Raw genomic sequence first — 14,694 nt, 5'->3', positions numbered from 1 at the left:
AGAATAGAATTACATCATCGGTATAGTATAGTACAGACAATGTCAAATAGATCCGGTTTGAAGTTTTTAAGATCATGCAACTATAATACAGTCTTTATATGTGATGATGAAATATTCAACGTTATATTAAATTCTCCTGTACAATATTCCCCATATGCATTGCAACAATTCATCATTCATGAAAAGTAAACAATGTAAATGCGAAAATGGTCAACCACGAATTTCACGATTTAAATGATTTAGCTTTTCTTGGAATCAATCGTTTATGTCAGTGTTTTGCTTTTCATTTTCGTCCATGGCCATTCGTTTGCCATGTAATTAAGCCGACATCAAAAAGATCTTATATTTTCATCTCAGTCTTAAATGAAAATACTGTTATTTCCTGCAGTGTAACTCGAAATTAGTAAATTAGGTTTGCATATAAATCAGGACCTCCTCATGTGATGTTTTGTGTTTAGAGGAAGACTGATAATTACCCAGCTGACATCCTGTCGCTCTCGACAACAAATTCACTCGCCACGGCACCGCCCTTTGCGGCAAACCTTTGCGTGCATGACATCTGGAAGACATTCTCAGGTGGTACCTTGGCAGTTTAGCATAAATTTATAATCACAACGTGTCAATTTGTTCAGGTCCACAGAATAGATCGAGTATATTACTTAGAATTGTAAGGGCTCGAAATAGCTGGAAATCAATATCTTAAACGATTGCTTTCCATTCTAGATATATAATTATATGCTTCTTTGTAATTGTTTCGTTTGTCGATAGATTACATAACTCCCTGACGTTTACTGTTGGACGTGCCAAGCCGAGGTCCTTCTTTGTCTTAAATTTGATGGTAAATACTGTATATATATAAATTATAAAATAGAATATAACATATCTATGAGGTATATCTATAAAACTCTCTGTGGTTCTGACAAATATTTATATGAAATACTTCTCTGTGGCAGGATTCAGGCGTGAAGTTTATCTTGTGGTATAGCTATAGCTCAAAGATTTTGGCCAAAGCGGAAGATTTGCATCATATAAAGCTTGCGGAGTTAAATATTCCGATCCTTAAAAGTACAGCAAGGCACTCTTTATAATAGAATACAATATAATATGAAAACTAGTAATTTATTCTTTTTCTCAATACCATTGGTGGCTAATGATGGTGGTATTTTAAACAAGGACAAGGTCGTCTTGAAGATTTGCCAAGACCGCAACGACTAACCCTAAAATTTACCCCCTGTGCAGATAAATGTCACCTTGGCCAGGACGTATGTCATACTGTGAAGCAACCAGCCGTAGTATACCACGTGTTTGTGACATCATCTCATTTATTTATAGCAATGATACATCGAGAAAACAAATGAACAAATTAAACTTTTCTACATGCATGCTAGCTGGATAAAAATATAATATTTGAACAAGCATTCTCGCGCAAATTATTAACAGGAAACAGAATTGACTATATTGCTATTTAATTTTCAAAAAATACACTTTTTTCCCGATAGTCACGATGATAAAAAGCAATCTACATATGCTGATCGTGATCTCTGGAATCACACGACCATATAAGCGTGCGTGCATGCAAAATGCGTTTGTCTAAGATGTCTTGCAGGTCCTAAAGTGTAAAGAACAATGCAGTCTTAAAACACAGCACGGGAATTTCCTGACCCACTTCAATTTTATTGAGTGTTTTCATTCATATTGTCTTAAAACGATCTAGAAGAAGCCGAAATGACTTGCTTTATCTGCTGCCGAATCCATGTTTATGAACAGACTTGTCGGTTTGATAAACGATTTATCCTGATTACTATATCGGAACGATAAAGTATAATTTACGATATTTTTTCAGTCTGGCTCCGACCTTTCTGCTTCAGGTTTTTATGCCTTTGCAGGTTCCGTTTTTTTCAAATATTTCTCAGTCCTAAATTTAATTTTTAAAACAAGAAATTATGTTTGAATACTGAAGTTAACGACAGAAGATTGTTGCAAAACATCCGGATGAGATTATCAAGAGTTGACAAGAATCATCATTTTTTATGTCAACTTGGTTTATTTTTTATTTCATTTCGACTGAAATATCGAAGCATATCGTATCGATATTACTTTGATTAAAAAGAAATGCGTAAGATTCTGCATGATAAAAGAAATACACTCGACTGTGTTGCTAAAATTTGCGATGATCAGCAAATGATATATGTTATACAAAATTTTAATTAATTTAGATCACAATTTGGAAAAAATAAACCCCATTTACTATACAAAAAGGATCAAGTGCCGTAACATATTATGTTTAAAATTATTCAACGCAGTTGACACGTAAACACTAAAAATATCCTATGACTGTTCGTTCTATCTCGAACCTTTCTATATCATTTCTACTCTAGATAAAATTTAGACAAGTTTGAAATTTAATAACCTGTTTTTACGTTTTAGTTGTATTTATAATATAGTGTGCAATAATATTAATACATAGATTTTAAATTCTCACTCGCTTGATCTAGAAGCTCAGTTTAATTGCTGCCGCAGCGAGCGAGCCTGAAGCGAACGAGGAAGGCAGCAGCCCCTAATTTACAATTGGGGGCGCAAATTAAATTTGCCTTTAGCGCATTGCATGACGGTACCAGTGGTAGGAATGGTTGAACATATTTTATTTGGGGGGGAGGGGATTAAAAACAAAACTGCCATAAAAATTATGATAATTCGCTAACCATGCAAACCAGCAATATGTATGTAGTCCATATTGTCTATACTCCAGTTTGACACACAGGAAACTTACGAGTGACGCGCATGAAAGAAAATCAGTTTACTTTGGCGGGTGAGCATCATTTTAGCCAAATCGTTGTTACATGTTTGTGTAACTGATTTTTTCATGTGTTTTGGGGGTTCATACCATTCCATGTTTACGCAATCTTATTTTTATTATGAGTAAAAACAATAGTTAATCAAATGAGACGCCTCATTATCTATTGTTGTTAATGCGCTCGTCACATGAGAAGCATGACGTTTGTAACAGGCCTTGCTGCTTAGTTTCATCGATGCATAAAGTGCATTGTCCGTTGGAATGTTCTTCGGGTAATAAAAGGTGTTTGAATTCGTGAAGAACTAAACTTGATATACTCTCGAAGAGAAAAGGATCACTCGAAGAAGTGTAGAGAAAAGTTGGAAGAATCTTTGCTCAGGTACATTGTCATATGGTTGCTTTAAAGAAACTCCTGGCTCGATCTTTGGCTTTGCAAATTAATTCATCGGCGTGTTAATTTGAATAGCCAAAAGACATTAGCGACTTGAGGCATATTCTTGCCGCGATTTTCACTGCTATGTCTTGTATATTTCGATTAAAAATGTCAAATGCAAGTGAGCTGTTAACTTGATTTTGTTTTTCCTTCCTTATTTCATTCCAGAACGAACTACGGCGCCGAAAGATGGAAAAGACGAAACACAAACGCTTGCTTGCGGCGAATAAAAGGTATTGTTCTATTAATACATGTATTTTGCATTTGTGACTTGAAATAACACGTTTGTACACAGTGGGCGAGACTAGAATAAGTCCTTTGCTGCCCATGTCGAGTCTAACTAGGCTTTATATATGTCTGTGAATCTTTTGCTTTATCGAGGTTTTCTTTTTTTAGAAAGAAAGAATGGTCGGGGTGGAGAGATGTCGGAGCTGCCTTGGGCGACATTTATGCACGCAAATACAAAACTCGATTTCGATGAAATTTGCATGAGTAAAATATGCATGGGATTTGGCTTTTTGGCTGAGAATATGCTGAATACTCTTCTGTTTACCTCCTTGATTTTTAACTTTTCGGATTTCGGTTTTTGCATGGGTCTGGTCGTATCAAGTGCATGCGGAGTGAATACAAGTGATTCTGGGGCCCCAATCACTTGTGTTTTCTCCATCTTGACGACTATATAGTCCGGACAAAAATATCGCTCGCAGAGCACCTAAAACATAAAAACATGAAATATGTATTTCTAGAAGGAGATGATAGTCCAGTGTTCTTGCTTTCTTGTACAAAAACGTACATGACATTTTGTACCAAAACGTGCATGACATTTTGTATTAAAACGTGCATGACATTTTGTACCAAAACGTGCATGACATTTTGTATTAAAACGTGCATGACATTTTGTATTTAAACGTGCATGACATTTTGTACCAAAACGTGCATGACATTTTGTACCAAAACGTGCATGACATTTTGTGTATTAAAACGTGCATGACAGTTTGTGTTAAAACGTGCATGACATTTTGTGTATTAAAACGTGCATGACATTTTGTATTAAAACGTGCATGACATTTTGTATTAAAACGTGCATGACATTTTGTATTAAAACGTGCATGACATTTCGTATTCGCGTGCGCAATGCGAAGGCCACGAGTGACTGACGTTGGAGTGTTGGAGGTTCGGTATAATATATCCTGAGTGCTTTATACATAAGTGACATTTCTCTCTTGGAAATTATTCATATCATACTTTTGTTGTCAGATGATGAAGGATCGTCGCAGGATCAGATGATGAAGGATCGTCGCAGGATCAGATGATGAAGGATCGTCGCAGGATCAGATGATGAAGGATCGTCGCAGGATCAGATGATGAAGGATCGTCGCAGGATCAGATGTTGAAGGATCGTCGCAGGATCAGATGATGAAGGATCGTCGCAGGATCAGATGATGAAGGATCGTCGCAGGATCAGATGATGAAGGATTGTCGCAGAATCAGATGATGAAGGATCGTCGCAGGATCAGATGACGAACGACGAGACGGGTGTACAAGTAGAAGCTGGTTGAGGTACATACTATAGGTATACTAATTATAGTAATGCATGATTAATATAGGTGCATGATTTATTCTAGGATTGATTCTTCCTGGTGGTCTAACCTAGTTCACACATCAAGTGACATTTCACCCTTTTCGATAGTGCATGAAAATAAAAAATTTCTCACAGCTCTTATGAGGGCGTTTTCAACGTTTCTCGATGAAATATTCCCAGTTTTGTCACTCGTGTGTGAACGACGTAACAGCTGCGGAAGATGCATGATGGCTTTAAAGCGATGAAATGAAAGTGAAACATGTATTAGCATGGCTGAAACGCGCGCAACGAGAAAATATTATCTAATTCGTATTAGCCTATAAATTTTAGATTAATACGAAAATAATCGCGAGTACTTATATGATTATATAAGTTTCTCTGTTCAGCCTTTAGCATAGTTGACGCGCGCGCAACGAGAAAATATTACTGAATTCGTATTGGCCTAATTTTTGCAAATAATTCGAAAGTAATGGCGAGTATTTTATATCTTTAAATACGTTCTTCTGTTCAGCCTTAGCAAGCGCGACACGCGCGCAGCGAGAAAATATAAAATATTATCGAGTTCGTATTGGCCTGATTTTTGAAATAATTCGAAAGTAATGGCGAGTGCCGGTTTTTATATCTTTAAATACGTTCTTCTGTTCAGCCTTAGCAAGCGCGACACGCAACGAGAAAATATGAAATATTATCGAGTTCGTATTGGCCTAATTTTTGCAAATAATTCGAAAGTAATCGCGAGTGTTTTATATCTTTAAATATGTTCTTCTGTTCAGCCTTAGCAAAGCGCGACACGCAACGAGAAAATATTATCGAATTCGTATTGGCCTAATTTTAGATTAATACGAATATAATCGCGAGTACTTATATGATTATATAAGTTCTCTGTTCAGCCTGTTGTAATGCGACTCTCTCGAAGGACGTCCGTCAGTGGCATCAAAAATTATACTTTAGTCTTTGAACGTTTAAATTCGAATTATTGAATTTTGAAATGAAGAAAAAATTATTGATTGAATGATGTTTTGACACTAGCACTCTTCTGTTTCCCTTGGTCATATTTAATTTTTCGCTGTTTTCGATTTCGTTTTTTTTGGTAATCTCAAACATGAGGAAAATAGACGTAATATAATTATTTTAACATGATGAATTTTTTTATAAGAATAAAATAGACCTCCTGTATTACATCATATACTATTACACTGCATGATAACTACACTTGTATCATGGGGGGTATCTGGGGGAGTACTGTTTAACTGCGGGTTAATACCCTTTTGCCTTAAAAGTGAACCCTTTGCATTTTGACACACTTACTATGTTGTTTTAATTCCTTGCACGCCCCACCGTCGAGATGTTGTTAAAGAAGAACCGCAACTTTGGAATGAAGCAGTTAGCGGCAGAGAAGCAAGTGAAATTGGTTTGGTACTCTGTTTACCGAAGGTGATTATACGGTGCGAAAGGTAAGAGACATTATTGATTAGCCATATTGAGTAAGTTGCATGTTGAGCCCGATTACGTTTATTTCCCCCATTTTCAATCAACCTTAATCCAGAACGTATAAAAAAGCCGATAAAAAGTGCATGATGAAGTGCATGTCTTTAAAAAGGGATAGTAGAAGAGTGTTGTTGTCTGCATCGATTTCAGATGAAAAAGCATGCAAGTCGTGAATATGAAACATTTCCTTTCCAAAACGCTTTCCAAAAAAAGCATGATCATAAAATGAACATTTGAATAAATGAAATAATTTTTGTTGCCATTGTCGGACAAAGCGCAGTTTGATTGAAATTTTTAACAGCCTGTCGCAGTGTTTTGCAACGGGCGATATGCGAGCTACGCACGTTAGACCACCACCAGGATTCAATTCAGACAGCTCAAGAATTACATACCAATATGAAATTCCTGGGACTGAACTCAGATGAGCGAAACTAAAACGGTCAATCATATAAATAAAACCTGAACTGTCATTACGGACGATTTCTAAATCCAAAATACCAAATTCGGACCGCCGGTCAGGTAACCTGAAATTCAGGTTACCTTGGAGGGTTTTTCTCCGGGCACTCCGGTTTCCCTCCTTTTCGTTTGACTTTAAAAAACAGTGTCCATGTCTGGGGCCAAACGCGTACTCGTTAATTTGTGAAAAGATTTCTTGCGCATTTTACAAAAACGAGAAACCCTATTCGTACATGCATGAACTATTTTTACTGAATGCGAGTGTTTGGCTTCTGGGTTGGACTCCCAGAACACTGGCGTGAAAGAAATAAATATGTAGAGACTGGTGGTGGAGACTTAACCATAGGCGTATACATCATAATAATAATGATCAAATAATGATTATGAAAATTAGTGATGTTCAAAAAAGACGCATTCTCGTCGTTCCTTAGGCATTACTTTTTATAAATAATTCCAGTTAGAAACGAGATTCGTAAGCTGAACACTGAAAGCAAATCCATGGAGAACAGGAAGCTGGTTTAGGATCAGCACGATTATGAGGCTGTCTATGTTGTCTAGAGTTAGTTTGCAATTTGCATGGGTGTACTTCGGATCAACTCGTTTTAACGCTGCGTGTCCTCTTTAATCCCGAAATGTCCCCATTTTCCTCAAAGGTTCTTGACCGTGACAGGTCATCACCCATGGTAACAACAGATCTCGCAGTCGAGTCATCCGGTAAAGCACCCCTTCGTTTCTTCCCAATATCTCTATGTCTCCATGAATAGAATTTTGTGTAGACCGTGTACTCCTCGTTCGGGTTCACACAAGTTTTGTCGCTGAACTGTAACGGTTTTATAACCCAAGATGGCCGAGGTTCCGTCTCATTTGCAGCTTTGAAGCCGGACTTCATTATCACTTTAGTATCGTGCAAAGGTCGTGTCGTTACCGTAGGTCTTCGACGGATTTCAACTGTATTGAAATGCTCTGAATTGTAGTTAAATGGACTCACTTTATATAAATATCCCAACTTCGCTTGAGATGTTTGAATATCGGGTAAAAACTGCCGCATTAGTCTTTCCCTACTTTTCATACTTAAGGATTTAATATCCATGGCGTAAGTATTATTTGCAGAAGCCATCTTTGTCGCTTTCGTCTAGAACCACATTTCAACAAACCTACAATTGTATATGCAGTTTTTAGATAAAATCATATGGTATGATCCAGATCACATATGCAGACGCATGTATTTAGATGATCGTCAACTTGTTACAAGATCCAACCTCGTTTGTATAGTCCTGCACACAGCTACACAAGAATATACGTTCAGTAAATATTTGATTTAGAAATCTAAAACATGTATAATTGTTATTCTACGTGTGGCGGGTTGCCAGGCAACAGGAGTTTGAGGGGATTTAGTCAATATTTAAAGTATTACGTTCAACAACTCAAGTGATAAATCATATGCTTGTCTGAATTGGTATCGTTGTTTTAATTTTGGATGGATTAACGGAGGCATAAACTATTGATACATAACTACTAGTGAGGGGAGGGAGGGGACAGTAAACCCCAGTAACTGAAGAGCCTGAAACTGTTGGTTGGTACTAGTGGAATTTTAATAACTGAAAATGGCCCATTCAGATGTACTTATAGGCGTATTGCTGAACTTTTCTTTGATATTACAAATACCTTTCTGACTGGCAGAGATTAACGAACATAAAAGGCTAAAATAATCAGCAGCAATATAAAGCAATTTTCAAGCAATTATCAAATGATCACGTGCAGATTAATGATCAAGAAAGCGAGTTCAATGCACGAATGTACAAAACACGTTCTTCGAGCTTCAACTAGGTACAATACTCCATAGAAGTATACCTTAAACGTGACAGCTAGTTACTGCATCAACCATGGATAAATCGTTTCATGAAATTCAAGTAAGGGTTGCCAAACGTCTTATCCACAGTGATCGACACAGACGACGAAAATCAATCACTCCTGATATCGTTTCGTGCAAAAGCAAAAATCACGACCTGTCGACACTGATGGTAAAAAACGAAGTTCTTTTTAAAAACCTAGAAGAGAAAATGTCTTCTCTTCAACAGGAGCAAAAAAGACGTCAGAATGAACTAATGCGAACTGAGAGAGCATTAACAAAATCAATCCGAAGCAAAAGTTTGCCACATTTGATGAACAAGACATCATCCGCTCAACAACGATCACCAACTCGAGATAAATCACCCGTCAGCTTGGAACAGCCGAAACGAAATTCTTTAATAAATGATGAACTATCGTCCTCCACTACCAACCAGCTTGTTCAAAAATGGCTTAAAAGTTTTGATACAAAGAATACAGGAAACACATTGCAAGTTCCTTCTTTCTTTGACGATGAGCCAGAGTCAGTAGAACCACGAAGTGCGTCGGCTTCACAAATTGAAAGTTTAGAAATCAGATTGGAAAATACCACCAGCAGTGTAAAGTGTGAAGAACGCACAAGAAATGGTGGTTTGGAAATTGAAGCTGAGAGTGGAAAGGTTGAGTCAAAGAGCTATAAGAGGAGATTGTCGTCCGAAGGAGTTTCATCGGCTTCGCGTCTGAGCAACAGAAGTTTATGTACTTTGGCTAAAATAAAAATATCGGAGCCAGACGAGCATGAAAAATACATATAACGAGGGACAATAAAGTGAGAAGATGGTTTGGTTTTTTCACGGATACTCTTTCTGCATGTATAAATCAAAACGGATATGCTCAGTTGAAGTTTGAATAATGAAGATTAATGATAATAATTGTAATAATGATTAGGACTCCTTCTTGTATAGTATGAGTGTGTATTATTGTATGTATGTATTTTGTAATTTTGTATTATTAATTTCATTAATGTGCAGTTTTTTATGGTGACAATGTGAGACTTAAGCCCAGGTCAAAAAGTGCAACGTTGGACCCAGGCCTCTGCCATTAAAGATCCAAACTGGGACACAATTAATCTGTGTAAAACCTCCTCGTTCACAGATAAACATTCAACTAATACGAGTTTTTAGTGTATTATTTTCAAGTGTCGGTTGGTCCTATCAGAAGCCAATCGCATATTGTTTCTTTATGAAACGTTTTGGTAGATAATCATTGAATATTTACATAGGATCACAGGCAACAATAACGACTGATACTATAATACATGTTTACAAATGAAAAGTTTGGCTTCTTAATCTCTCGGGATCTTTGTCACGAGTAGTTTCACCAGAAGATACCTTTTTTTCTTTCTTGTCTTCGCTAAGGCATAAAATTTCCTGCAATCTTAAGAATCTTGGGTCTTTCATACAATTCTTGGTGTCTTCCGTAGTTGATGATTTAATCCGTGGTAAAAGTAAATTATTGTCGTTAACTTGTTTACGAGGGACCCCAGGACTGGAATTCGGTTTGGCTTGTACAATCCTAGGAAGAAACGTTCCTGCGCCCGTCTTTGCTCCAAATTTTTTCTCAGCTTTGCTCTGTACTGCAAAACGGACGACTGTAATTGCCTTCTGCCATTTCACTTTAGCGTTAAAGTTTCTTTTATGCGATACTCGTCCGTGCTTCAAGTGCACGTCTCCGTCAGAAAAGCTTCGTTGCCTCTGGAAATAAAATTGTGATTCCTTCTTCTCAGCCAGGGATTTCTCTCTTCTTTTTGCAAATTGAAGACGTTTGTTTATCAAATGTCTCTCCTCTTTACTCTGATGTTTGTTTAGACTACCTAAAGTGGAATCAAGAGATCTTTCTTCATGCAAATTTTCCCGTAGGATTGTATCTTTGATCTTGTTTTTGATCACAAGATCGCCGTTCTTACACCAGTGCATCAGTTGCTGCCCATCCCGTCTTCTTTTGCTCATGGTAATGGTACTATGCTGTCCTGTTTTATACTGTTCACTTCTCGATGTGGATTCCCAATGTTTGTATAGAAATTTAGATTGAGAGTGGTAATCGTCCGCGAAGACCTTGAAACAATTCTACCGTTGCGAGTAATTATTTACGGCATGACAATCCCTGTTTCCAATTTCGTGAACGTATCCAGTTATGGCACCTTGTTTAAGTAAAACAATTGTAATTTAGCTCCAGCAAAGATCTTATGATGAATCTTATCATGAAAGTCGTTCCCTTGGCTTAGCCGTCGATTGAAAGAATTTTACCCAAACAAACACTTTAACTGCATGAACACGTCCGAACTTCTAATGGATGCAGAATACAACTTTCGTCAGAAATGTTATTCAATCTTCTTTTCCAATCAGAATTCCACTAGAAAAGTTTATTATAAGCTTTATAATTTTTACCTTGGGTTGCTTGTAATGTAAATATACTGAGTTGACACAGTTATTAGCCCAGATCCGTTACCGCTTCAGTCTAAACAGTAAATCGCTGCATATTCAACCATGCATGCAAAGCCTTGTTCTGTCCGAATCTAATGTCGTTAGCCAGAATTTAAACTCATCATTCATTTCATGAAGAAAAGTCTAACAAGTCACTCCCTGTGCTGAAGCACTTTTTGTGCATAGGATTGCGGCAAATTGATGTATAAGACTGTGTCAAAATTGCATTTTGTCATTTATTTTGAGTTAGTAAGATAAAACTGATGAATAAACGTGCTCGTTAATTGCATCATTTAAACTTGAGAATTTGTTAGTTTTGTTGTCATGCAAATTATTAAAAGACTGCATTCAAAGCTAGCTTTGTGACAAGGTTCACTTCGAAAGCGGATTTCCTTTATCCAGAATCGTGGAAGAGACAAAACATGAATACAAGAGATTCACACAATATAAGAATAAAGTCAATAAACTGTAGGGCCTTGACTGCATGGCCGAAGTAATAGTAGACTCAGTAAACAGTTCATTCGCCCTGTTGATTTGCCAGAAAGTCAATTAAAATCTCAATGACTGGACAGAGTAATGGCTGACAACGATGCGCAATGCAATATGCGTGGAAACAGGTTCCGACATGAGTGGGCTGGCGCTGCTGTATGATTTTTTCCCGTTGCAAGCTTATTTACAGTCAACCAGTGTAATTTAAGAAATATTCAATCTATTTTAACAAAATTGAATATTATTCATTTAAACGACTTTCAATAACCGTTTCCAATAAAACTAATCTATTTTGTTACTAGATCAACTCTTTGTGATGGCCGAAAAAAATGATTTATATCGCGGCAGATAAATTGAACATAATTTGTAAAATATTATGTGCATTATCACCGACGTGCAAGCAGATACATCATTGGACATGGAAATCTATATGCAATAATTAAAAACAGATTTGCTTTCAGAATTTTTGAAATGTGAATTAAAAATTGTGCAGCAGTAATTTATTTTGACGACGAGACTTTGACTTGGAACCTATCTTTTTTTAACTGGAATGGAAAAAACTGAAATGCTTGATTTGGACCTAATGCGGCCAGGGGGAGTTTATATATAGGAGGTTATATACGATTAATTAGATTTCCGTTTTTATGCGACAACCAATATTTTTTAAGAAATATATAATCTATACTACAAACGAAAGTAAATATTTCTAATTTGAACTAGTTTCTATATCCTCCCAAAATCTAATCTATTTTTACAACCAATTTTATACTAAATCACCTCTTTGTGATGGCCGACAGTTCATTGTGTGGGTGATAAATAGAACATATAACTTGTAAAATTGCTATGTAAGAATCAACCGTCTATCTCCATGCCCTTAGTAAAACTATTGGACATAAAAATCTATGCAATAATTACTAATAGATTGGTTACGAGCCTTTTAAAAGGCACGGCAGCTTCGCAAACAACCAGACACACAAGACGACGGTCTGGTAACATTTCAAGGAAAATATTTAACTGTGAACCTCGAAGAAAAATGAAGAGATCTGGTTGTTTATACATCGCAATACTTTGCTTGTGTTTTGTATCTGTTCAAAGCAAGAGCTGCGTTAACTCTGGAGAAGATAACGGGAAAACTGGTCAATTGAAGGCGAGTACTGGATTGTTCGTAACTAGTCCTTAGTTTGAAAAGTGTTTATCAAACGTATAAGTAAATTATATTATTCTTAGTTTTCAATTTCATAATTTATTATATATTTCTCTATCACATCAAATACTGTTCGCTTTTGCATTCAATTTTTTCAGAAATTCTTCGCTAAGTATGGATATACAGAAACGGACGGCAAGACTAGTCGACATAAGTTCAAACAAGCCGTGAACAAACTGAAGATTTTGAATGAATTTGACGGCACAACGACAAATGATGATTTATATAAATTTATTAAGAAACCTCGGTGTGGCAACGGAGAGATGTATAAGAAGTTAAAGAATCCGGGAGAAAAAGGAAAACGCCGCGTTCGTCGTTACGAATTAAACCCTGCTTGGTCGAAAAAGAGTCTCAAATACGCAATTAAAAAATACAGTTCTCATTCTCGTCTCACAAAACAACAGCAAGACAACATTGCCGCCCAAGCATTTCAATTGTGGAAAGATTCCGTTCCTCAGCTGAATTTTACTCCTTCAGACCCCGACGTAGCTGACATAAAAATCCGGCAAGTATTCAGTGAATTACGTTTTTCAAAAATAAAATGAATTTACAAGAAATAAATTATTTTCAGGCAATTAAATACGAAAATAGAACGTCCTTAATTGCCAGTATTTTTACCAATTAAGAATACTATAAAATAATTACCTTAATTAGATTACTTTAAAACTGAATTATTAACCCCAAGATATCAATTCAGGGAGCTTTTAAATTATAGCAGGATTAGTCGAATTATGAATAAAATAGATGAAATAAGCGTTTATTTGCAGGTTCGAAAAAGGAAATCATGACGACTGTAATCAAGACTTTGATGGCCCAGGTCGAATCCTTGCGCATGCGTACTATCCACAAAAAGGCCAAATACATTTAGACGACGATGAGCCGTTTACTGACCAACGTGGTAATGGCAAGAGTCTGTACTTGGTGTTAGTTCACGAGATTGGTCATGCCCTAGGTCTGGGCCACTCCTTTGTCCATGGAGCGATGATGCATCCTGTCTACCATGAAAACAATTCAGGAGGAATTTTGCATGAAGATGATATAAATGGAATGCGGAAGTTGTATGGTACGAACTGTAGATACCAGTCTATAAGATTTGTTTCTCGTTATTTCATTAATAAGCAATAGTCACTGTAAATGATTCGCCCTGATTATTCCTTCATTTGAAGCCATTTTATTCAGTATCAACGATTTCGGGAATTTTTTTTTCAGCCCCGGAAACTACTGCTCCGGAACCAAGTGAGTGTATCAAACTTTATAAAAGAAAAACTGCTTCAAAACTGCAACAGCCGATTGAAAAGGACTTGACTCTTAACCTGCAATCCAGCCAAGCCTACCTGTCATGATCACAACTTGAAACGCTGACGTGGCAAACTGCTGATGGCTAAAAACAGTATCAGACCAACTTAACTTCTAAGTAACTACTACCCAGGCGCCATTTCCTCCCGAATAAATAATGTTTTGTTGAAAAAAAACATCACAACAAAACTGTTAAACATTTTCTATTTCCAGACTGTGCTGATCAAGACTCCTCACTCTGCGCTCGCTACAAAGAGGCAGGTTACTGCACTGAAGACTACGAAGACGTCATGATTGAAAAGTGTCGTCGAACATGCGAACTGTGCTAAATATATAAGACAGCAAAGATTTTGTGCATTAAGATGCGATTAGATTTATGTAGTTATTTTGAAGAAAACTCAGAAGTACCTGTCGAACTCAATCCGGAGAGCATTTATTGAAAAATAATATTCTGACATATATTAAGACATATATAAACATGTAGAAAATTTTGAATTTGCTGAGTAATATATACAACGTCTTACTTACGCCTCAATGTTTCATTGTAAGATTAATTTATATTAAAAAATAGGTAAATTTATCTTTGACGTTTTTATTCGAAGTAATGACAGACGATGATGCGTAGTGCGATATCTGTGGAGA

At 36.6% G+C, this 14,694-nt stretch overlaps 2 protein-coding genes and 1 long non-coding RNA gene across 4 annotated transcripts; 2 read left to right on the top strand and 1 right to left on the bottom strand.

Moving 5' to 3' along the window:
* The first annotated feature begins 3,066 nt into the window (after nucleotides 1-3,066).
* On the top strand, nucleotides 3,067-4,040 carry LOC114518425. Its single transcript, XR_003686483.1, has 3 exons — nucleotides 3,067-3,173; nucleotides 3,396-3,460; nucleotides 3,624-4,040. It is a non-coding gene; the product is annotated as an uncharacterized LOC114518425 (long non-coding RNA).
* A 668-nt stretch (nucleotides 4,041-4,708) lies between these two features.
* On the top strand, nucleotides 4,709-14,562 carry LOC114518202 (interstitial collagenase-like). 2 transcript variants are annotated; one of them, XM_028538151.1, is made up of 6 exons: nucleotides 4,709-4,787; nucleotides 12,474-12,699; nucleotides 12,855-13,261; nucleotides 13,524-13,819; nucleotides 13,966-13,992; nucleotides 14,266-14,562. In XM_028538151.1, exons 2-6 carry the CDS (start codon nucleotides 12,586-12,588, stop codon nucleotides 14,379-14,381), a joined length of 960 nt encoding a protein of 319 aa, XP_028393952.1. In that variant the 5' UTR covers nucleotides 4,709-4,787; nucleotides 12,474-12,585; the 3' UTR covers nucleotides 14,382-14,562. The 2 variants fall into 2 exon arrangements, with proteins under 2 accessions (XP_028393952.1, XP_028393951.1); XM_028538150.1 differs by lacking the exon at nucleotides 4,709-4,787 and having other exon boundaries at nucleotides 11,284-12,699.
* LOC114518203 lies at nucleotides 9,876-11,284 on the bottom strand. Its single transcript, XM_028538152.1, has 2 exons — nucleotides 11,028-11,284; nucleotides 9,876-10,780 (listed from the first exon to the last, which is right to left on the bottom strand). Exon 2 carries the CDS (start codon nucleotides 10,587-10,589, stop codon nucleotides 9,903-9,905), a length of 687 nt encoding a protein of 228 aa, XP_028393953.1. The 5' UTR covers nucleotides 10,590-10,780; nucleotides 11,028-11,284; the 3' UTR covers nucleotides 9,876-9,902.
* Nucleotides 14,563-14,694: the final 132 nt, after the last annotated feature.

The sequence above is a fragment of the Dendronephthya gigantea genome, unplaced genomic scaffold (genome assembly GCF_004324835.1).
Source record: "Dendronephthya gigantea isolate DGI-Jeju-01 unplaced genomic scaffold, DenGig_1.0 000010F, whole genome shotgun sequence".
Classification (NCBI taxonomy): Eukaryota; Metazoa; Cnidaria; class Anthozoa; order Malacalcyonacea; family Nephtheidae; genus Dendronephthya; species Dendronephthya gigantea.
The sequence above is the reverse complement of the archived record's forward strand: the minus strand, read 5'-3'. Positions and strand labels throughout refer to the sequence as shown.

Bases quoted from the DNA above. Each gene is read 5' to 3' on its own strand.
- LOC114518202 (XM_028538150.1), top strand. From the start codon at position 12,421: ATGCCCTTAGTAAAACTATTGGACATAAAAATCTATGCAATAATTACT. The intron at 13,262-13,523 runs GCAAGTATTCAG...GTTTATTTGCAG, and splicing joins GTAGCTGACATAAAAATCCG to GTTCGAAAAAGGAAATCATG. The intron at 13,820-13,965 runs GTACGAACTGTA...TTTTTTTTTCAG, and splicing joins TGGAATGCGGAAGTTGTATG to CCCCGGAAACTACTGCTCCG.
- LOC114518203 (XM_028538152.1), bottom strand. From the start codon at position 10,589: ATGAGCAAAAGAAGACGGGATGGGCAGCAACTGATGCACTGGTGTAAG.